We start from the raw sequence: 23,573 nt of genomic DNA on the forward strand, positions 1-23,573 counted from the left end.
ATTTCCGTCCGTGCGCGAAATCGACGAAATATTTGCCTTAAAATGTACAAATGTGTACAAGTGTTACTTCTGCTTTACAATGCGTGTGTGTATCAGTTGTTGAGTCACCCAAGCAATACGCAAGCCGGTACTTACAGTCCGATCTTATATATAAGATTGCTGAGTTCGTCTTCAGATGCTCCCTAGCCAGTGAAAAATAATCTATACAGTGTATATGAAGATGAACTTATAGAACTATCTTAAATATATAATCTGACTATGAGTATAAAGTGTACTTATTCTCCGTTGTATCTGCTTTACGATGTGTGTGTGTGTGTGTGTGTCAACTGTTGACTCATCCAAACAATATGTAAGCTGGTACTGATATTCCGGTTTTATACAAAATTGTCCCGAGTTCAAATGCTCCCTAGACAATGAAATAATTTGTACTAACGAGATGGGACGATCTTAAGTACAAGAACTGTGTGTGGACGCAAAGTACGCGGAGACGCTTCTCCGTTATTATGCATGTAATGAAACGTCGCCCGGTGATTGCGACTTTTAACGATACAAAATGTATACTCGATTATTCGATCAAATTTCGTTATCTCGATGAAGCGCGGATTCTCCCTTTGACACTGTCCGTTCATCTGCTAACCACTTCGTTTAAGCGATCGCGTTAGTTTTTTGTCCTCGCGCCGGTGTCAATTAGTTCACTGCTACGGCACAAAGGCGACGCGCAAACGGGAAGAAAATTAGATGCGATAAAATTATTGGCTCTCCGCGTTTTCACACGCCGGCACATAGTCGCGGCACGGACTGCTACTGTACCCCAGGGAAATTGAATGCGATGGTCGCTTGTTCGTCGAGGAAATAGGGTACAGTTAGAAAACCCGTTATATAACATCGGAAGCGAAAGCTGCGAAATATCAAGTGTGAGCCGTGAACTGACTGGATATCAATGGAAATTGTGACTAAACTTTCATTCTATTTATGTAGATTCTGGCAACGCCAAAATCCAACGATATTCGCATAATAGGTGCTGAAAAATCGCGAACACGGTCCGTGCGCGCGCGCGACAACACTGTCGGAAATTATTTTTAACTTTATTTTGTCGATATCGTGAGAAAAATACAAATTGCAGACGGGAATTCATTGAATTTTGAGCGTTAGCGTTTCGTTCGATCCAGGCTGCAGCGCGTATGCGTGCGAGCAAAAGCGTTATGGCGAACGATTTTCAGCTCCTGAAATGCGTGCGCAGCGCATTTCGCAGCGGGCGAGCGGTATTACGGCGCGAGATCTTATCGTTGCTTCATAACGCAGATTAACTCGAAACGTATCTCGTCGCGCAGAATGTATGTATTAGCGCTATAAATTGTGCGACTCGATTATTCCATTTCACGGCTTGTGAATCATATCTCCCGATCTCTGGCTTCCCGACTAATTACCCGCGCCGCGCTCCTCGAAGGCGGCTTTTTAATTTGCCGTTAACGGACTCACGGGATACGGAGTCCTTCGGGCGAAGTTCGCATTGCGCATCGCGAAAACTGCACTGCGAAAACGTGCGGAGCCGTTCGAATGGTCTCGCTCGAAAGCGCGCGCGATCAAAACTTTCCCCGACGACCCTGACGCGATTCCGACATGGCGTCTTAATTGCATTGACGATGTTCCGACCGATCCGATTGTTCTTCCGTTTCGCAAATGCGAAATCGAGCGTGACTGCTCGCGAGCCGAGGCTCAGTCGGAAGTAGCAGTTAGTTAGCAGGAAGTGGAACCGTTCTGAAGTTCAGACGCGAAAATTCACCGGTTGCCTCCCCGTCGATTCCCGGTTCGATTACCGATGGATGCTCGCCCAAGGATCCGGAGAATGGAGAAATCGAGGGAAAAAGCACCGGAATGCACGAACAGGATGGGCGAGCGGGAATTCCGGTTCTTTATGGAAACTACTTAGCCAAACGATAGGATCTAGTAGGAGTCGCTTCAAGTAATTTTCGCGAAGCTTTAATGGAAGAGCCGGTGCTGGCGGGAGATAAGGATGCCTTATCGAATGTTCGCAGAAGCTGGACGGCTTCATCGGCTTCACGATGTTGTCAATCGCTTTTAGACGTGGTGCGCAAAAATCACCGCTGCTTCGCGCATGATTGTCCCAAACGTCGTCGCCGTGGTGTTACGCGTGTTAACTGCTATAATCCCATACAATTAGTATTATAATAACGCGCGCAGCAGCGAGTAATTTATTCCGCACGTAGGAAATTCGAGAGAGCCTGGCGCTCCGGCGAAAAAGTAATAGCTCCACGTTCGCTATTATCTCTTGAAGCGTTTCAGCATGGACGTGACGTGCAATTTCTGTGAATTCTCAGCGACAGACTTCAGCTCCAGTTCGGAATTTCCAAAGACACTTGGCGTTTGCACGCATTATACACGCTCCACACGCACATTTCGAAAAAAGACGACCAAATCCGTACGAACGTTCGCGCTGTTAATACGCCCACGAATTATGGACTTTCTCGTGGAAGGGCTGCTATTACGTGAAAAGTCAACTTGATCTCTCGAAATTTGTCTTCGTTAAAATTTTCGTTCCGCCTAATTAGCGTGATACGTGCGCGCAATTGGCGGCGCAACGATGTCTTTGCGATAATGCAAGCGAACATTTATTACGATTTGCATTCGCGAGCGACCTCGTGTACTTGAATGCTTTCGGGCACATTATGATTTTTCACGCCGAACGTGAACAAGTTGCAAATCTGTAATGCTGTCAACGCGCAACGGCGACTTACTTCCGCTTGCTCCGAAAGAGGTTTCGAAAAGTTTGTCAAGCTCATTCATACTCGCGCCAGTGAGCGTAAGTTCTCCCTGTCGTCATAAACTCTCACTGCACGTTTCTTGCTGCTGCCGCTGCGTTTCCGCGGAGTTGAAAATTTTTGGCGTGCCGAGGCGGAGGCAGCAATACTTCCAAAGAATATCGGCCAAGTACACCGCACCGATAATTTTTCGCGGGTGTGACGGCGATTAATCAGCGAGACGCGACGCGACAAAATCTGCAGAAACACTCGCGGCGATTCATGAACTTGCATTTGGAGAATGCACGCTTTGTATATACGTCGGATAACAATGGGAGGAAAAAGTGGCTGCGGTATTGCAACCTCACGTCTCTCCCGCGTTATTTTCTAAAGCTCTTATTCTTGAATGTACTTGAAATTTCATGGAATTTCTCGCATCGTAAAAATGTTTGCATTTAGCATGATATTGTGCGTACAAATGTGTCGTCACTCTAAAATTCTCTATAAAACTTCCAACGTGGCAATACATCCAACGAATATTATACGTATATTAAGAAAGAAGAAATTATTAATCGGTGAAGTTGAATACTCATTGTGTCGTGTGATTTGTTATATTCAACTGAAATAGCTGAAGGTCCCAATTATGGCCCGAATCTCAATTTTGGATCAAGCTTAATTTATTTATTGATGTATTAAAAAAAATACATATTATGACGAAAACATGTAAAAATTTTTTAAAAGTTTTTATATATCTTAGTCTTTTATCATTGGTATTTAATCGATAAATTCATGTAAATTATTGAAAGTTATTCTAATTTAAAGTTATTCTAAATGAACAATAATTAGGACCATTTTCTTACTCACAGGATGTATTGCTCCCGCAAAGAGAAAAAGAGAGAATTTTATTTCATATTATTTTATATCAGTAAAGAAACTCTCTCTTTATTTTATATTATTTCTCTAACTTTTTTAAACTTTTATTTCTGAACTATGAAACCTTGCATACATCATTTTGAATACTTAAGGTACATGTGTGTATATAAAGAAATTGAGAGATTTCTGTTATTATATTTTAATTATATTTTTTCCTCTTTATCAACAATAGCAGCATCATATATTTCCGTAACAACATAGCTTAATATATTTCCAAGTAACAGGATGACGTAAAATCCCGTATTAATAATGTATTACCAATGTTAGAAACATCATTTATGCGTATGTTATTTGGCGTCAGCATAATAAGTTTACACTTCAAAGTGGAATAACTTTTGATCCAAACTCTGAGTCAGTGTCAAGTATTTTGTGATCACTTCTAGATCAATATAGATTAATCTCCAATTTTTCCAAAATCTTTTCATTATTTTTGAGGTAATATATCCTCAAGAGAGAGAAAGAGAGTGGCATTGTATGCACAAAACAGCTCGTCGTTTTCGTGGCGCGGAATATGAGAGCGACTGCATTTATAGTCTCATCGTTTCCAGCGCGGTGTTTGCTAAGGATATCTTGATCGAATATTCGTTCTCGTAATCTTTTCCTTTTACCACCTTGCCCCGCTCTGCCGTTACGAATTACGTTAATCCGCTCTCGCCGCATATACATCCTGTGCCGTCCATAAAATTACACACAATGAAACTCTCTGCGGAAATGCGAATGTTACAAGCGACGGTCCGGTGGCCGACATTGCGGGCTGATACACCCGATGTGCGTCCGTGTACTCTTATTTACTGCGCACAACGACGACGTTGGAAGTAGATGTCCTCTCGTTCCGATTCCGGACGTTGCGTTGTTTAATAACGACGATATCGTCAACGGCAGGTATCGGACATCACGTGCACACGCAGCGCGTGTAGATGCGTGAGTGTGCGAATGATAAAATTTACGACGGTGTCTATCACTGACGTCCATTCTCAACGTGGGAGGACTTACATTTTGAGGGCGGAATGAGAACGCATAACACGCGCTCGACGTGGAAATTCACGCCGTGAATATCGATCGCGTAATAATTTCCAGCGAGCTCCATTTTCGTAATAATAGCCGGTCTTTCTCTTTGGCACACATAATGCCTGTTTTCCGCGTAGATTAATGACGAGTTGCAGCTGTTTCAAAATAATATTGAGATGATTATCGTGTAAAGTTGCGCACGCGAACCTACGGGCGATATGATTATTAGTTACTAATAATATTACACAATAACTCCAAAAATCAAAACACCGTTCGTCGTAATTTTCGCGTGCGTTTTGGGCCAGCTACTGTTTAACGCGGCTGAAACATGATCTCGGTAAAGGACACATATGGGTGATTATCGCAAGAGATTAACGATAATAAATTGTATTTATCTATTTTCCAATTTTGAAACGAATCGCTAACAACGGAAAACATTGCGTTAATGGAACGTATTGTAACTTCCATACATATTTTATAATACAGAACGAGCTATTAACAGCCCGTTGCTTGCAAATACGTTAATTAAGTCGCGTCTTCATTTTGCTAATTATGGAAACGAGTGTTCCGGTAGCTTCTTAAAAACAACCATTTCATATGACATTTATGAAAGAACGTTGGAATCATGAAGTTTTTATTATATTATTCTGTCAATTAAATGCCCCGTACGAGATAGTAAATCTCTCAGCGCGATAAAAATCCTGAAAAATAAGAAACTCGCCCATCTCATTTTACTCGGCTTACAACAAGCCCGTGTGGAAGCTTTAGCTTGAATGTCAGCGGGAAAACGCGGAAAATGCTAGCGCGAAGAAAATTAATCATCTTGAAATCCACTCCGCTTCTGTGTCGTTGAAAGATGCGACGATGTGGCGAATATTTTGCCTCGCGCCTCGCAATTGTATTGTTACACTGCACGGCGACCTGGCGCGACTTTCGTCTTCGAGATTGCAATATCGCGAGAACGTGTTCTCGTTCTCCCGTTACGAAATAAAATAATCTACGAATTTGACGCGCGTGTAATCAGGAAGAGAATTCATATCTTCCTCGGGTATGTTCCCGCGGGTCTGTCATTCGCGATCGGTCATCGTCGTATCCTCATTCGCATTTCGTCGCGTCACGCGTCCGGCGCTTCCGTATGAGCAACAGATATTTCAATTACGTGACGGAATACGAAAAACATTACCGTGCACGGACATGAATACGTGATATCCTCCGTATTTTCCTCGTAGTCTCGGTGCCGTCGTTTCTTGCTGATGTGAAAGGGTCCTCCACGTCCTTTGGGAACGCCTTATCTTCTTTTGGTCGCACATTCGTCTCGTATACGCGGATACTCGCGGATTCTTTCTCTCTCTTTCTCTATTTCTTTTTTCTCTTTCTTTGTCTCTCTGTCTCTCGCTCTCAAACACGTTCGTCTTATCACCCTCTTCATTCTCACCAACATCATGGGAAATTGCGGACAAGTTTCCCTCGAGGCGGTTGCCCCACAGAAATTCAACCAATTAGATCGACGGAAACTTTCCTACCGCCAGACTTAACCGACGAGTAGCCTCGAGCTGCTCTCGCATCCTGGATGTGTATGGGTTGATGGGTGGGTGGGTGGAGGGTGATACACACGGCCGAAGTCGGAGCCCGGTATCCGACGCACGGACACGTCTGCTCTACCCCCACGCAAGCGCCATCGGAATACTAATGAACCCATACTGATGAAGTCGCGCACGGTAACAGGTGAAGATTCGATCCCGCGTACTTAGCGACGTACTCTGTAATTCCAAACCGCGCACATCGACTTACCGGGCGGGGGTATGTAATCACCTGGCATAAAGTTGGACGAGTTGCGCATGGACTTTGCCCCGGGAAAAGGAAAAAAGTCGATCCTGCGCACCGTGATCGAATTCTGACTGACTTCCTGACTGACTGACTTGTGGGTGAGCGAGCGAGTTGCCGTTCGCGGCAAATTGGGTACCCGATACGCGAGAAGGACTTGGAAATTATCGTTGTTCTACGACAGCGCGGGAAATTAGCTGCGCTTTCGAGGCAATTTTGGCGTGTCACGCCCATTATTCTCTCCTTGCCGCTCATGTCTCAGCAGCGCGCGAAAATGTGGGAAGTGATCGTACCAATAGGGTGCTTTAGCTATGAATATCAGACGATTCCTTGCCGAGATATGAGCGGTGAGAAGTAAACGCCATGTCCAAACGTCATCTCGAAAGTGCAACTGTAATATTTCTCAGCACTGTTTCGCAAACTGATTGAATTTCAAGACTGCGGTGTAATGATTGAAGAGTAATTCTGACGAGACTTTTGCAGATATTTTTATCTCATGTAATCAGGGAACATAGTATCTTCGACAATGACGGGGGATGCATTGGCTTAACGAAGTAATTGTGTTCTAAAATATTTAAATGTATGATCCATGTCATAGTTTATATTCATGTTTACTTGTCGGACTTGCGAGCTGCATGGAATCGCGCAACTTGCTCATTTGCTAATTGACGTGAAGTCCATCAATTGGTAAACAGTAAATCGCCCTGTCAAACACCGACCGCCATGGAAATCTTTCCGCAAGCATGTATCGTTGAATTGGACGATTTCGCGTGAGTGACCAAGCTAATTGACGAGCCACGAGTGAATTATGCATAGTATATGCCTCGATATTTGTGCACCAGCGCTCTGTGAATAACGGTGTGCGCGGAAAACCATAAGTCATGAGAAAATGTCGGCAGAGGCGAAAACATCTCATGTTACACACGGCTTTATTCGCGAAAATAGTTTTGAAGCTTAAAAGCCTATGTTACGCACCGATCTATAACGGATTTTAATTCAATTATTCTCCGGAGCACGACGGAAAAAGAAGGAAAGCTGAAATATCGTCAGTAGAAACGTCAACAGAAATTTTTCGTATTTAAAAGGATATAGATTTTCTCGTCGGTCATTTTAGTTTATAACTGGAAACCTAACGCTTTGCTCGATCGCTCTCCTTGATCCTGAAATAACTTTGAAACATTGATGACGCGTACTTGCAGACTAATTCCAACTGTGCAACTTCGTCGGCCAGGAATTCAACTGTTCAATCAGAAATTCCGTGCGAAGCATTGTTTCGTGAAACTGCATTACCATGCAGTATATCGTAGAATAAACAATGAGGCAACCTCCAGTTACTATTTCACGCGGTAGAAAATTGATTCATTAATAAATTATCAGATCAGGTCTTTACACGTAAAAAGCTGTCACGCGTAGCGGATAGGCGAACTAATTTGTCTAATTGTAATGCAGCGTCTCATGCATAGTTGAACTCGAAGGTAACAAATTGGATCGATATGGACTCACCGATTCTAATGACCGGCGGCAGCGACATGGCAGTGGTGATTGAAATAACGATTATGGCGAACAACAGTGCCATTGTGTCCGTCGTGAAATCAGTTCGCACTTGGGCGACTATGGCATCGTTAGCGCGGGCTCGCCGTGAGATGAAGCGCGATAATGGAAAGGGAAGGGAATCATAAGTACGCGAGTAGGTCGCTCCGTTCACCGGCACTTTAACACCAAACTGCACATCCTCAAAAACGCTGGTCGCACATCGGAGAGGATTCTTAGACGGCCGTCATCCTTCGCGTGGTCTCGATCTGAAAATAGAAAGAAGAGACTTGCAATGCAATATCGAAGCAGAAAGTGTGAAAGAAGATCATGGGATTGCGCAAGAGGATATTCTTTTTGACGGGAAGAAAAGAAGTCCGAGGAGATCGGAAAGGGGCGGAATGAACTTTGTATTGCGAGCGTTGTAGCGAAAATACGCGATTCCGTTAAAAGCGGATAAATGTTTAAACGTTCAAACTACTAAAAGTTTCGTTCGCAAGTGCTTACTTCCGGATCCGTACGCGTATACACGGGACGTAAAGAAGAGTATATTTTATAAATTCTAGATAAAATTTGTAAGTAAAATTAAGGTAACTGCCGTAGATAGAGAGGAAGAGAAATTGCTGCGGGTAATGTTGCGGCACGGTAATGTCACGTGTATATCGCGCACGTTAATGCCTTCCTACACCCTAAAAGGAGGGGGAGTTGCAATCTGAAAAAATCTCGAACAACGCTACTTCACATTTTTTTTTAATGCGGTTACCTCAGCTGCGCATCAACGTCGCTGGAATTACGGTCCGGTTTGGTTTTATTTTGACTCGACCTCTCGCGAAGAAGGCGAGAAAAGGCAAACCACTACGGTCTCTAGAGTGAAATCGCGTAGGGCCCACGGTTCTCTATTCCCGACGGTGCATTTTCCGAGGGGGAGATGGAAAAAAGGAGTTCGACCTTTAACCTGCTCTCTCCGGTAGATACGGCTACCGTTCCGTAGAAGATACTAAAGGAGAGAGAAAAAGGGAGAGAGAGAGAAAGAGAGAGGGAGAGTCTCTCTCTCTCTCTCTCTCCTCCTTTATTTCCGAAGCGGTTCCGGGATGGAGTTTTCGGTCCCGCCGTGATAATGTTCTCGGCCTGATTCTATCTCGTGGCGTTCGCGCGACCTGTCCTGGTACCTCGGTCGCTACACGACAGATAGAGTTCGCACTTAAAACTACGTTACGACAAAAAATGTAGTTGAATCAGAGTAAACTTCGTCGGCGCGTGGCACGTCGACAGGAACTCGCTCGACCTCAATGACATTTCGCGAAACAAACTACAAGGTTTGCCGCAATTTCCATCATGAAGTACCTGACGTCCAGAGAGTTTTCGAAATTTTGATTTTATATTGTATATATATTTTTTTTAAATATGAACATTTATTATTTTATTTCCTATTGATATTGATAAGGATAGTATCCGAATAACATTACACATTAGCATTTACTGATGATCTCTCATAGCGTGTTCCCAATTTTCCAAAAAAAGAACCATCTTCCCTAAATAATATATAAATTATTTTTGCTTCGTACTTTTAACATATAAGATAATATTTGACGCTGTTGCGTAATTCTTCTTACATTTTTGCCTTATGAAACAGGTATGCCTTTGCAATGTACCATAAATTTACGATACGAAGCGACATAAACTTCTCCCATAGCAGCTGTCACTGTAAATTTTTTACTCTTGTTGATGCTACGTGCATTAACTGCGATATTTAATACTTTATTAACAATCTGGTAATATTGTTAATGTCGTATATCGATAAATACGCCAAATGAACATCGAATTATTTATTATTTATGCAATTATCTTATTCCGCAACACTAATATATTTATATGGTTATACTGATAAAAGTTATTCTGCGACCACTAATTATTAACCATTAACTAATCATTAACGGGGCAAATTTAATCGCGCTATTATCTGCCGATAGATAATGTAATGTTCCGTCACCTCATTCAGGTTCAAATGACGTGAAATGCGACGCCTCGATTGTACGTTACAAATTACCGGCGCGCCACACAAATGCAAAGCTAATTGCCCGTGTTTAATCAATTGTATCGATATCAGTTGTCATTGGCTTTAAAATTAAAAGTTCCTTCGTATCATCGGCATACATCGATGTTTCATCTCAGGTTTCCCTACATTGTGCAACGCCGCCGCCGCGTCTGCCGCGTGGTACGCGATCCGAAACTGAATCGAATCAATCAATAAGCGAGCGAGCTGTTGGTAATATTTCTCAAACGTCGCTTGACAGTGAAAAAATTGATCGGAAGGAGAATAAACGCCGTCGTGCATCGAGTTGCTCTCGCGCGCAACGGTTCTCACCGGATGTCGAAGTTCGGTGTCGATGCCGCATGCGGCTCACGCTTTCGCCATTAGAGTTAGCGTAAACGGATTTCAGCTAACCCAATTTAGCAGGGGGTAACTTTACCTCCCGTCGTGTTTGTTTGCCGAGCGGCCGTTCTAAGCGCGCCGCTTGATTGCGTAGGTGTACCCGTTGCGTCGGGACGGCTTTCTCCAGCCAGTTTTTCTTTTTCCCCCGTCGATGACTTCTTACGGCATTCGTTTTCCAGCTGGCTTAACCCTCGCCATGATTCCCGGCGACCTTTTACCCCTTACAAGCGAAGTCGCCACGGCGAGTTCACCTTCTTTAAAATGTATCCAACGTGCGACACCTCGGAATTATGCGCATCTTTTTTTCTCAAATATTAGAATGCGGAAAGTTGGACGATAAGAAAACATTATGGCGAGAGAGATCCCGCGTGTGTGAGCAACGTTCTTGGAATTTTAAATGTAGGAAGTGAAACTCACAGCAAGCGTTGTTTAGAAAAATATTGTACTGCGCCATTTTTATCGACATTGTATACCGAGAGGAAAAATATTTAGAAAATATTTATTCATTATACGTAAGCACGAATAAAGTATTTATTTATATTAATATAAGATACTTTTCTTATAAGAAAATATATATTTTCTTGAAATCTTAACTTCTCATCAAAGCAATTGTTTATTCCTTTTATATAGAAGAATTTAGATTTAGCTGAATATGTGTGCTAGTAGCTGAATAAATACTTCTTTATTTTTTAGATATTTTATCTCTCAGTATTGAGTGTATTGTTTAAGAAGTGACACGACATTTCAAATGATGTGACATTTTCAATGTCGCGGGTTTCCTTGGACATATGATCGCACGCACATACAAATTCCACGAACGAAATTTGCTGATTCGCGTTTATTCCCATTGACGCATTTGTTTCAAACGACAATAAGAATTGGAGCGCGGTTTAATCAATAAAACGCACGACAGAGAGATGATACGCGGAGGCGATATAGCACGTCTCGCGGCGGTGACTAACATTTCAAGTGCGCTTTATCGTCAATAAAAACTGTTCCTCCTCTTTATCGGATTTACGATAGAAAGAGAGATTAACCCTTAGGAAAGGGCGCGTCTCGGATCGTAAAGGAACACTGGCGACTGTAATTCTAAATAGGGACTATTTTCTTTCCCCTCTTTTTCCGGAGTCATTCAGTTTTACGAGACTCTTTAGTTACATGTACTGCATTTTAGAGTCTTCGGATAGAAGCACTTCTGACAACTCATTACAGCACACGACTGTGATCCTCTTCAAAGCAACCAAAGCAGCTCCGAGAAGCAGTTCAGTTGCGTCTTTTATACCTCAATTCTGGCACAACTAATCCCGTTGATTAATCTACAACCTGTGGATTCCGTTTGTTATTGAAAATTTTCAAATCATCTCCGCGTGATATGCACGGCTCTCCCGACGCGCTTCTCTCTGAACGTCTTTTGCGTTTAAAGTTGATGCCTGCGGTAGTAATAATAAGTCGACGAAAAATTTGCATGGAACATGCGTAATACCCGAGGATTAAATGTTTATGTAATCATTTTCACTCTGGCGATACACCACAGCAGTTTATTCAATTACCATTAATATTGCCGGTAATTTCAATGTATGCGCACTTACATGATGCGTTTTACAACGTTTCAATAATCGGATACAAACGCTATCGTGCTTATTAACACAGTCATTGAGATATCCAAGTGGTTGTTATTAAATGGCTTCGATATTACTGCACGGTATGCAGTTTCCACGCGGGGGCTTAACTAAATTGATTTTATTACGAGACAGTCGCTAGAGGGAGAGCTGCTGGTAGACGATGCCGCGCGGCAGATTGATGCAATACGATACAAACCACGACAGCCTGAAGTTGCCGAGTAAATGGCACCGAGACGAAATCGACATGTATTGCACGAGAAATGAGTCACCAATCAGGGTTTAACGGTTAGTCAAGACACTCAAGACGATCCTTCGTTCCGGAACGAACCTCAACTTCCGCTCCCCCCTTTCCCTTTTCGTTTCATTTCCTCTCGCTCTCCGAGCGAGCGAGCGGGCGCGCGACCGTCATAAATTTCGGAAAATTATCGAGGCGCTTTCCCCGCCACGACCTGGAGGAAAAATGCAACCTACAGCGCGCGTCAACGATACATCGCCCTTCCCCTAAATGAACGCACGGCGGTCGGCCGGTCGAACGCGCGATTAATAACGCGACGGTGTCGGCAAGAATTTCATAACTTCCATATTCGAGGAAATCCGGGAAGAAAGTTGATGCGCCGCGGCTGAACGTGATTTAACGGTTGTCTAACGAAGAAATGGCGAATGATTAATCGATAATTTCGCCCTTGCGCGAGACATGTTTTTCGCGATTCAGCGTTACGCCAAGATAGATAGACGTCAAGATAGAACGAAGAAATTAATCGCCGAGCTAAGGTGTACGCGCTGTATCAGTTTACGACAGCGCAAAATTGCAATCTCCCGTCTCCTCGCCTCTGTCAAATAAGATTTTGCGAGATTGCGGTCGCAATCATTTTCAGCTTTTCTTTCAGCTTACTGGTATGCCCATAATTAAACACGCACACTTGCAAATGCATCAACAGCCGGAGATACATTGTTTTAGGCAGCGACATGTCGGCTTTAATTAAATACATACGTTTTCTACTCGTCACACTCGTTTCACTCGTAATAAAAAAGTCGCGAAAAGTCTAGCAAAGAGAAAAGGGAAAAGAGACATACGAAGATCGCGCCTGGAACAGTTGCGTAGAGCGCTTAGAAGCAAGTGCGGGCTGCAAAACTGTAAATATCCAAGACGTAGTTGCGCTTTTCAGCAACTACTTGGAAAAAGTCATGCCGCGAGGTTGAAGGGCAGAAATATTTGACGAGCGTTTTCGTCCCGTTTGTCTTGATTATTTTAGAATGAGATGTTAACCGCGTTCTCGCGACTCGAGTCATAAGAAGGCGCGAAAAACGCTTAAAGTGAAAAAGAAGTTAGGAACATCGTTACTACCGCAACGTTACTGTGTTATACGCTTCAGGGTGTCACACGAAACCCAGTTTTGCTCACGTAGAAGCTCAACGACTCTTTGCGGGCGGCAACTTCGCGCCTGGCAAAAGGAACTGCGCTCAAAACTGTGTGGAACACATTTGTCTTCGATAAAAATTCGATATAGTGTTGTAAATGGATAAGCGCGACTTTGCATTAATTTAGCAAATACTGTTTATGTGCCGCTGTTTATACTTTATTTAATGAGATATGAAATAAATTTGACACGAGAATTCATTCTCTCGTAATTGACTTAATACATATAATATTTTGCGAAAACCACAGGTCAACTCTCAAAAGCTATGTATGGGGTCGGGATGTGGAATAACGAGCGGATAATAACGATACGAAGACTTTATTACCAATGAACTCTCTGGTTTCCAATTAACTAAATTTATTGTGTGATATTATATTAGCAGCGTACCAAAGTATCCGCAGAAAAATATGTTCCGTTATCGTGAATAAATTAATTACGAATGAAGCGCTGCAGTGTAATGAATAATTCGCGAGCTTTAATTAACAGGTGTCTCGAATGAAGAATGTTTCAGGACTTTTTGATTAAAATATTTACGCGGAAATATCTTTATGAATTAAACTATTGACTTATTGTCAAAACACAATCATTACTCTTTTTTACGATACATTAACAAATGGACTTTAATCTTTATCTCTCTCTCTCTCTTTCTCTCTCTCTCTCTCTCTCTCTCTCTATATATATATATATATATATATATATATATATATATATATCTAGGACTCCCTAGAATCTTTATTTATTAGCAAATGTTTAATATCAAATGTAGAAACCTCTTCAATAATGTCCTCTTTTTCAAAACACATTACATATGCAAAATATTGACTTTAAACTCACATTATTTACAGATTCTTTATTAAAATTGTTTTCGAAAGTTGTCAGGCTTTTGTGTACGTTTAAAATTATTTACAGCTATGCACTAAATGAAGAATACGTAAACATTTCTCCATCCGTAAAAGCCCCGTAAAATGCTTGTTATGTAAATACATTACACGAATTTTAAAAACAATGCAAATATTATTAATAATATTAAATATGAAAATATAAATATAATAAACGTCTGGATATCCATGTTGACGTAATAAATAATATTTAGAAAATAAAATATTTTTTATCACCAGAGTGTGTCATATTCTCTTTTCACCAAATTGTAAAAGGAAATAAAGATAAATAAAAATGTTCTACTATTATAGAAATAATAACAAATTTTAAATTAAGAAATATTGAAAATCACGACAGACTTGGCATTATAATGCAACGCCGTGACATAATACGAAGCTGGAAATAACGATAATCGGAGTAAATAAAAGTTCCAATTTAAACATTGAAATAGAAAAAACATCGACAATATTCTCGTGTACGATGAAAAAAATATGTTTTAATAAACAGAATTGAATTTTATATAAAGGCAACGCTTTGTAAAGAGAGTGAGAAACGAAAAATGAGCAGGAAAGAGGGTAGGAACGGGGAGTAGTTGCACTATCATGCTTATTAATTGTCACCCGGTCGGAAATCGCTCGCAGTTGCGGATATCGTCGTGTTTCAAGTTGAATCGTATAGTGAACAATGCAAACACACCTAATCATGCCACTGGAACGTTGTGATAACTATGATTAACGACTGCGTCGACATCTATTATTCTAGGCCACGTGGATCAGCCGCGAACTGATCATTAAATGAATAATCGGCAAATGTCTATGAAAATTGAATCGTGCTTATTTGAAAGCTTATTAAAAATGCATTTGTCCGTTTGTCGTGTAGAAAAAATGGTCATATTGTGTTTCTTTCAACTTCTGACGACCTTAATATTTTATAGAAAATCAAGCAAATAATTATGAAATCAGCTCTTTAAGTTAGAACGAATTCGAAATTAAGTACATACATCTTATAGCATATAGTTATATGTTTTACTATGTATTTTTTAAAAACATATTTCAAAAATGATGAAAGGGGGTTATATCGGGAGCGTTCCATTGATTGTATGTATTGCCGACAGAGAATACGCGAAAAATCTAACCATTCGAGATGAGGATTACGACCAATTACTGTGCAGTAACATCGTAAATTACGGTAATAATACGGACATATTCAAAAGTAACGTATTATTCAATACATCTCGCATTCATCTGTAATGGCCGTTTTCATGTACGCGAGTTGAAAATCCTTTGTATCATGCGAATACTTATGCGGATCACTATTTAACGTTGTATTTACGACTGTAGCTGTGCTCGAATATTTTGAAATATTCCTGGGTGCTCGTTACCAGGAAAAGCATTTATAAAGGTTGGTCTCCTCGATACAGTGTTAACACTATACATCGCATACGTTCTTTCTGTCGCACCACCACTATTGCATTGTGCATGTGTGAATCGAGCGTATTCGGCGCAAAGGTAGATACTTCACCCGTGGATTCTAAAGCCATTTTTAAATAGAAAGTTCAGTTCAGTGCTCAGTAGTTATTGAGATACTGACATTTTAGTATTGAACTCAACAAACACAATATAAAAGTAACTCAATCATTTAACTAAACGAGTATACATTCTACGAGTATACATTCTACTTATATGTAATAGAATCCTAGTAAATTATGATACAAATAAAATGCTACGAAATAATAATATTAGATCATCTATATCTTGATAATCCTTTGAGTTATTTATGATTCAACTAATTTTCATTTAGATAATGCAAGAAATTTGGATCATGGGAATAGGTAAGCATCGATAGGTGCTATTTCATGACTTCACTTAAAATTAACTGTGGAATCCATTGAAGTAATTATATTCTTCCCTTCGGACATGTTTCCTTAAGTATACGTTCCTTAAGCCGTTCATTTCCTCGATACGACAATTTGTGCGACACTCACGTTCATCTACGCGACGTAGAAGGTATCGATGCACCTCACGAGACTCGTCCTGCACAACATGATTGCCATAGGCGATCCTCGCGCTGGGGGACAAGGTACTTCCTGCACCTGCTCGATCCAATTCAGGATCGTTGCGACGCCCTCAACATCTCGATGCGTCTCCTTTAATCTCCGACGCGTCCCATCACCTCCGCACTTTCTTCATAGAGTCATCTTGATCTTGCCTGCATATCTTCAGTCGCTTTATTGTCCGCCCCGATTTTATCGCCACTTATTCTCTTTTCACTGCAGCGACTATAAAACTCGCGCCGTTTGAATCACGTTATCATCGTCCGCGTCATTACATTCTCGAAGGGAGGTAGACTCGCGGAGACCTCGCGCCTTGCCTGTGACAGCTCGGAGATCCGCGACGGAATATTGACCGACCGATTACTCTTCACCCTTCAAAAAGCCACGAAACTACGGGATGCTGCGACCGACGAGATATCGAAGCACAACCTTCCTTCCGGGACCAAAATCCACTCTCGGTATCAGAGAACACTGAAGACGCTATATCATTCGTACGACGAACTGTCGCGAAGTTTCGAACGCCACTCGATCACCGTCACCATCTGAAGATTCTCGAGATCGCGGCAGCCGGCTGGTTCGATTGTCGAACGAATCGAAACATCTTATGACTATCGCCAGGTCCCCTCGCACTTCTCGCTGTATCTATCCGGAAATAACGGTCGAGTTTACTTGCGGCACTGAGTCACGCGAATTGTCACGGCCGGCTCCGGAAACCGCGTGCGAACATCCACGCGACGACGAGAACCTCCCCGTTTTACGTACGCGCGGTCCGACGATCGCGAGAGACGCGCGGGCACTGGCTGCGCGAGAACTTACCGCCACCCCCGGACGAGTGCGCGGACAGACAGTGTGGGGTAGCGGGTGGCCTTCGAGGGTGGCTCGAGAGGGTGGTTGCTGGAACGACAGGGAGAAAGAAAGAGAGAAACGGCGGCGGCGCGAGGGAGACAGCGAAACAGGAAGGGAGATATAGTTCGGCGGAGAGAGAGGGAGAGCCGGATGCGTGGTACACGCGAGAGAAAAGGATGATGAGTACGCAACAACACAGAATCCTCGTTCAGCACTCTACGCGAATGCCGAAGACAACCCCACGAAGGAGCGAGCCTGCGTCCGTCTATCTGGGTTAGCGGACTCGCGCGACCCTGACCAGTTCCCCGCTTCGTGGCGCGAGTAGTTCTTGTATAGTTAGGGTTATCTGCTGTGTGATGTATGGTTGAATATTCGCAGATTAGTCGTGAATTTCCTTATCTGCAATTCGTGATTAACACGTGCGTCGTGTCTTGTCGAGAAAAGGGATCCACTTAAAGTTAAAATACTATTAGTGAATGTTTGAAATTAAAATATTATTTTAAAGTAAATAGTAAATGAATGCTTGAAATTAAAATGCTATTAGTTAAAATACTATTAGTAATTGTCGTTTTCTGACTTAATTAATTGATCTTTCATCATTTGTCACCGAAAAATTTTCAAGTATTTTCACAATGAAAAGGTGCCTTTTTTTATATTAAAGCATATTAAAGCAAGCTTTAAACTACTAAGATCTATTTATATTAAAACTTATTTAATGAAAAAAGAAAAGAACTTTTATACTAAGAGAAAATCTGTACAAATCTTGCATCTTTTGTATATGCCGTCTATTTTTCAAACTTATTCTGAATTATAAAATTTTATTCTAAATTATAAAAAGCAGTGTTGGAACTAATAGACCAGACAGCCTCGTCGTGATATTGCTTCTGATATTCCCTTAAGGGCCCATACAAGAGATTGAGTTGCATCTTACCTGGATTACCGAGTTTCTTCGACGCTGACCATCTTTTAGTTCAACGAAAACTGCTTGTTGCAATCGTACAGGACGACCAGCTAGCTATCCTACCAATCCAATCTTGCAATATTTCGAAGTGCCACATAGGCTCCGGTGACACGGTTTAAAAATTGCCAGGGTATAACACACACGAAGCACCTCGAAAGAGGAAAGACGACAGAGATGACAGAAGAGAACGAGAACGCGTACTCGCCGGGAATACCGTACGCGGAACCCTCTTTTCGTTTTAAGTACATAAGGCAGTCTGATGAAGAACCGAAATTGCTTCCCACCTGGATTACTGCGCTCGCTCGACTCTGACCACGCTCCTGAATTAAGCTCGTATATTTGACAATGTTCGCATCGTATGTTTTGCGAGGTGGAATTAAAGCTTCATCGCGCAGGATTTACGCAGAGAGTAAAGTTTCGCGGCGGGAAATCGCCTTGTTTCAAGTGCAAAAGGCACACTAACTCTCGTTCTAGATTAAATTAATAATTATAAGACTGAGACATATGAAAACTCTGAATATTTACACACTGCTTCATGTTGTCAGCGAGAGATAACGCAGACAAGCCAAAATAGCATTACTGAGGCTATAAAACTTGCAAAAATAGCAAACATTAATTTGTGTGTATAGAAATTTAGTGAAGAAATGAATCGGATAAGCGAAGCAGTACATATCGACTGCAGAATGGCTCGAAGAGTCCGCACTTTGGTGTCAAGAGAGGAACGCAAAAGAAGGATACGTCGAAAGTAAGAGAATGAGAGAACGACGAAGGAGAAAAGAGTATCTAACTCGATCCTGCATTTTCTGGAACGGCACAGATAGGAGACCGAAGAATAGAGCACAGACATTTTATCTACGTGAGTGGACAACGACCCTGACCGCTTCTTATGCAAAGAGGATTGAAATAAAGTTCGCATTTATTAGCGATTTGATGCTCATCTAAACGGCTCGCAGTCATCCATTACGATCATCGGACGCGAATTTTCATTCTCAAATCGTCGTATTCTCGGAACGAGCGCTCCCGAATCATTCTTCTACTTACTAATGTAGCGGAATCTTCACCATTGCGTCGAGATTCATACTGTGAAGGTTCGTTCGCAATTCGATTAATTCCCACCAAAAAACTAGGAACGACATCGTCATTACATTTGTCGGTTGCGGCAAACACACGGCAGAGTGTTTCTAGTCTTCTCTCGAGGAAAATTGTAAACCTATTTAACTTTCAATAATAGCAAAATACTAAGCGTATCTTTTATCGCGCATATGTAGGTTTGCGATTTAAATTTACACTGCGTTTCTTGAGTGAGTTAAACAATTAAAGCGTGATATCTTATAACAAAAAGAAATTGCCCCTTATTTATTGAAAAATATTTATTTTTTTATTAGATAAAAATGTAGGATAAACATATATTCCGAAATTTTCATCTAAAGTTAGTAGGTTCTTTTCATGATCTATGTAGTGCTTTTAACTGTAATAATAAGAATTACGAGATTTTGCAAAGCGAAGATATATTGTAACCTAAATCTTCGTAATGGCAATGGCTTCTCAAGACGTCACTATCATATAACAAATCATCTTACTTAATCTGCTTTATTGCTATCACTTTCTTACTACATTATCAAGTAATTCTTTAATATTGCAAAGCGACTGTCAAAAGTGTCCGTGGATAAATAGTCAATAATTTTATTAGAAATTAAAAGAACTATCGAAAAAATACACTTAATAAAAATAAACTATATATATCGAAAAAAATACTTAACATTACGAGCATTATATTATACGAGCACTTAAATTTTATTTTTAATTTTCGATTGATTTTAATTAATATTTTCTCATTAAGTATCACAATTTAACTCAGATTTAGGAAGAGCAAATGTAACGAAAAAATGAAAAATTCTGTTTTCCACACCAATTAAATTATATCGAAATGCGGTTAGCTGAAAGTTAACAAGTAGTTATTATATTGACACCTCTATCAATGAACGAAGTAAAAAAGAAACTTTTAATGAGTGTTCGCTGTTGGTTGAGAGAACTGCTAATTAAGGTATGTTTGCCACGATGGCCGTATGGTAGCCAATATTTCTTCACTGCATATTTTTTCATTACTTATATATAAATAGTATGTAATTTTTACGATAATATTTAATCATTATCATTTCGTGACACACGCTATGATACTCCGATATCTCTTTTGATAACATTATAGTGACATTTTGGCTGAAATCCAAGAAAACTGCTGACAACATTTTCGCGAAGGTATGTAACTCATACCTTCGTGCATGAAAGCCTTCCTTAATGGGATATTAAGTTGTCGTGACAGTGACGTACAAAAAGTTCAGTTCTTACCTATATATCTGGTGATGTTAGTGTCAGCAGTATATTAATAATAGTCACGAGTAATAATATATTTCCTTAAGGTAACTGTACATTTACGATATTGCTACACGTATTTTTACACGTTATGTTTAATGTGTTGCTAATTCCTTTACTTGTCTGTATCTACTTATTTGTATAAAGTGAGTTATAGAATGAAATGAGATATTAATTGGATATGATGTTTTACTTTACATTTAATATTAAAAATTTATTAAAAACAAGGATTTCTACACGTAATAATGAATGTGAGAACTTTGTATTTATTACCCATGAAATTTTGATGCGAGCTTCAATGAATATTTGTGCGATATTTTCCTCCTCAGTAAACAGAGAGAATCTCGTTGAGCGTACGCAATTTCATTTCCTCTATTTATTCTATGCGAGAACGCAATTTTTTTTGTATATCCCTCGTCACAATTCGGTACTTAATATTATTCACGCAAATGTAAAGAGTAATACAACAACAATAGCTTGAACAACAGGGGGAATCGTAAAAATTCGTTCTGTTTTGGATTTTACTTGGATATTATTGGTCTCTAATTTTTATTTCATATCGATAATCTCAAATAAACAGTATTGCAATCTCAAGTACGAAGTACATAAATATGCACACAATAAAACGCTGATTATCTACGATAATTGGAATTCGGTTAAGACTAATAAATCGATAATAATAAACCGGTTATCGGTTATGCAGACAAATTTTTAGCTTAAAAAAATTCCGTAAATAACCCTAGTAGAAATTTAATGCAGTTATCAAGCAATTATTGGACAGTTATATTAATTTTGTCTAGTAATTAAAAAGTAAAATTACTTGGGATCAAGATATAACGCTTTTCCTGCAGTTATTGCGCACAAAAGATGCACAAAATCTAAACTTATTTACTGTACGAAAATGAAATAGAAAATGAACATAAAGTTATTTGATTAATTAATAATCTAATTAATTAATTAATAATCTATACTTTATATACGTTCACTTATTTTTGACGCAATTTTAAGCTCTTTTGAACTAAAAACTGAATTAATATTACTAATACTTTGAGAGATTCACATATTGTAAATTGTTTCAACAACTATTGAATCCAGTTCTCGTTCAATTTCTACGTATTATTTCTATAACTCATAAGAATATATTAATACTAGATAACTAGGCGAATGTCTATACTAACTACATACATTTCTACCAGAGAAAATACTAAATAAAATTAAATTCAGTTTTTAAAGTGGAATTGGAATTAAAATTAGTTTTAATCCCGCTGTTTTCTTTGATTTCAATTTTTAGTAAAATTTCGAGCTAAAGAAATATCAAAAGAATATATATTTCATGTTTTAATGCTATATGTGTGTGTGTGTGTGTGTTGTGTGTATATATATATGTATACACATTCAAATACTCACTCATATAAACATACATTCTTTTTTTACATAAAACGATTTTAAAACGTTCTTCTAGCGATTTATTCAGGCGTACTACAATAGCGGGTTAAATTCCGATGTAAAGGTTTAGAATAAGTTGCTCATTGGTGCAGACAGTGCACACATACTGTTACGCGCAAAAATTATTTCTTTCCCAGAAGCTAGAACAGGAATATCCATACTCATATCCGATACGATAGATAAATCAAGCACCGAGCGACAATCATGACAAAACGCTTTTTTTCAATCGTCACGCTGTGTCGCGCTATTCCAAGATGATTCTCGAACTTGCGTGATCGAAATCGGACGCCACGGGCGACAAATATCGGATAGTAATCTCGTAGCATTGTCTTTTCCCTTTGGACTTTTTCTTTACAAACGAACTATCCCGATTACGATGCGAAAGGGCTTTGTAACGTCCTTCTTTGTACGAGCCATCGCGTTTAGCACGGAATTCCCAGCACGTTCGTGACGTTGACGTTCGCTGCTCTGTAGTTCGAATTCTTCCTATAAACAGAATTAATTACTTGTACTTTAGCTTTTTCATTTCTGCTTGACACGGAAAAATCATTTCTACGTAATAAAAAACAAGTGCAATTTATTATTTTTTGATAAATGCTGTCATTCCAGAAATATCTTTCCACATTATTAATCAAAAAGAAATTTAAAACAACATTGCTTCAAATTGTTTATAAAAAAAACGTTGTAATAAAACGTAGAAATGTAAATACATTTCATATTACTGAATACGTTTAATTGTTACGTATTGAATGGACTTGTAAAACTGGCATTATATATTACGATAAAAACTATATTACAATAAAAGTTATTTCACGTGCACTTTGATCGCGCATTCTAATTTTGGAATAAAATGCATGTTATGACGTATTGCGGCTAAATAATCAATAGCTAGCTCGCTAACAACTATATTTACTTGACAAAACTCTTATCTTAATTAATTCAATTTTATGTTAATATTATTATATTTTATAGTATATTAATATTTTATCTCAATTAATACTATTATTTCTGCAGGATTTGATTGTGCATATGGTTTGGTCGGTCACATCACTATCATAGAAATTCAGTTGATTGAAAATTAAATTATTTTCCTCGTAATGCAACGCAAAGTCGCATTATGCATACAACCGACGGTTAAGCATTTTTTTGCTAGTGGATAGAGCATCATAAGTTTAAAAATTTATATGTAAAATAAAATAAAATTTAGTAAAAAAAAATATAAAAATGGTGTGACATAAAAATACAAAAGTATTACGTAAACATTTTCTCACTCTAAAATTAAAAAAATTTAAATAATACAAATGTTATAATTAATTCCGTTTGTGCGCTACTACTTTATCGCTTAATATGAAGTATATATCGCTGTGTGTCGCTCGAAATATATAATATAAAAATATGCGTTCACATAGAAACACACACACACACACACATAAAGGAATTATTTGCACGCAGAGAGAGAGAGAGAGAGAGAGAGAGAGAGAGAGAGAGAG

At 39.7% G+C, this 23,573-nt stretch overlaps 1 protein-coding gene and 1 long non-coding RNA gene across 3 annotated transcripts in view; both read right to left on the minus strand.

Annotated features, from left to right (window-relative positions):
- Positions 1 to 17,266, minus strand: part of LOC116851562 (glutamate receptor ionotropic, kainate 1-like) — an 88,487-nt gene extending 71,221 nt beyond the window's left edge. Inside the window, exons 1-2 of the mRNA XM_032831110.1 lie at positions 16,392 to 17,266; positions 8,028 to 8,323 (exon numbers count right to left, since the gene is read on the minus strand). Coding sequence (XP_032687001.1) covers positions 8,028 to 8,100 — 73 coding nt within the window. The 5' untranslated portion in view covers positions 8,101 to 8,323; positions 16,392 to 17,266. The remainder of the gene's footprint in view (positions 1 to 8,027; positions 8,324 to 16,391) is intronic.
- Positions 17,267 to 21,123: 3,857 nt separating this feature from the next.
- Positions 21,124 to 23,573, minus strand: part of LOC116851563 — a 10,809-nt gene continuing 8,359 nt past the window's right edge. For both annotated transcript variants that reach the window (XR_004379610.1, XR_004379609.1), the window contains exon 7: positions 21,124 to 22,569. This is a non-coding gene — a long non-coding RNA (uncharacterized LOC116851563). The remainder of the gene's footprint in view (positions 22,570 to 23,573) is intronic.

This window comes from Odontomachus brunneus, unplaced genomic scaffold (genome assembly GCF_010583005.1).
Source record: "Odontomachus brunneus isolate Ranch 3 - 2012 unplaced genomic scaffold, Obru_v1 Obru_scaffold_178, whole genome shotgun sequence".
NCBI lineage: Eukaryota > Metazoa > Arthropoda > Insecta > Hymenoptera > Formicidae > Odontomachus > Odontomachus brunneus.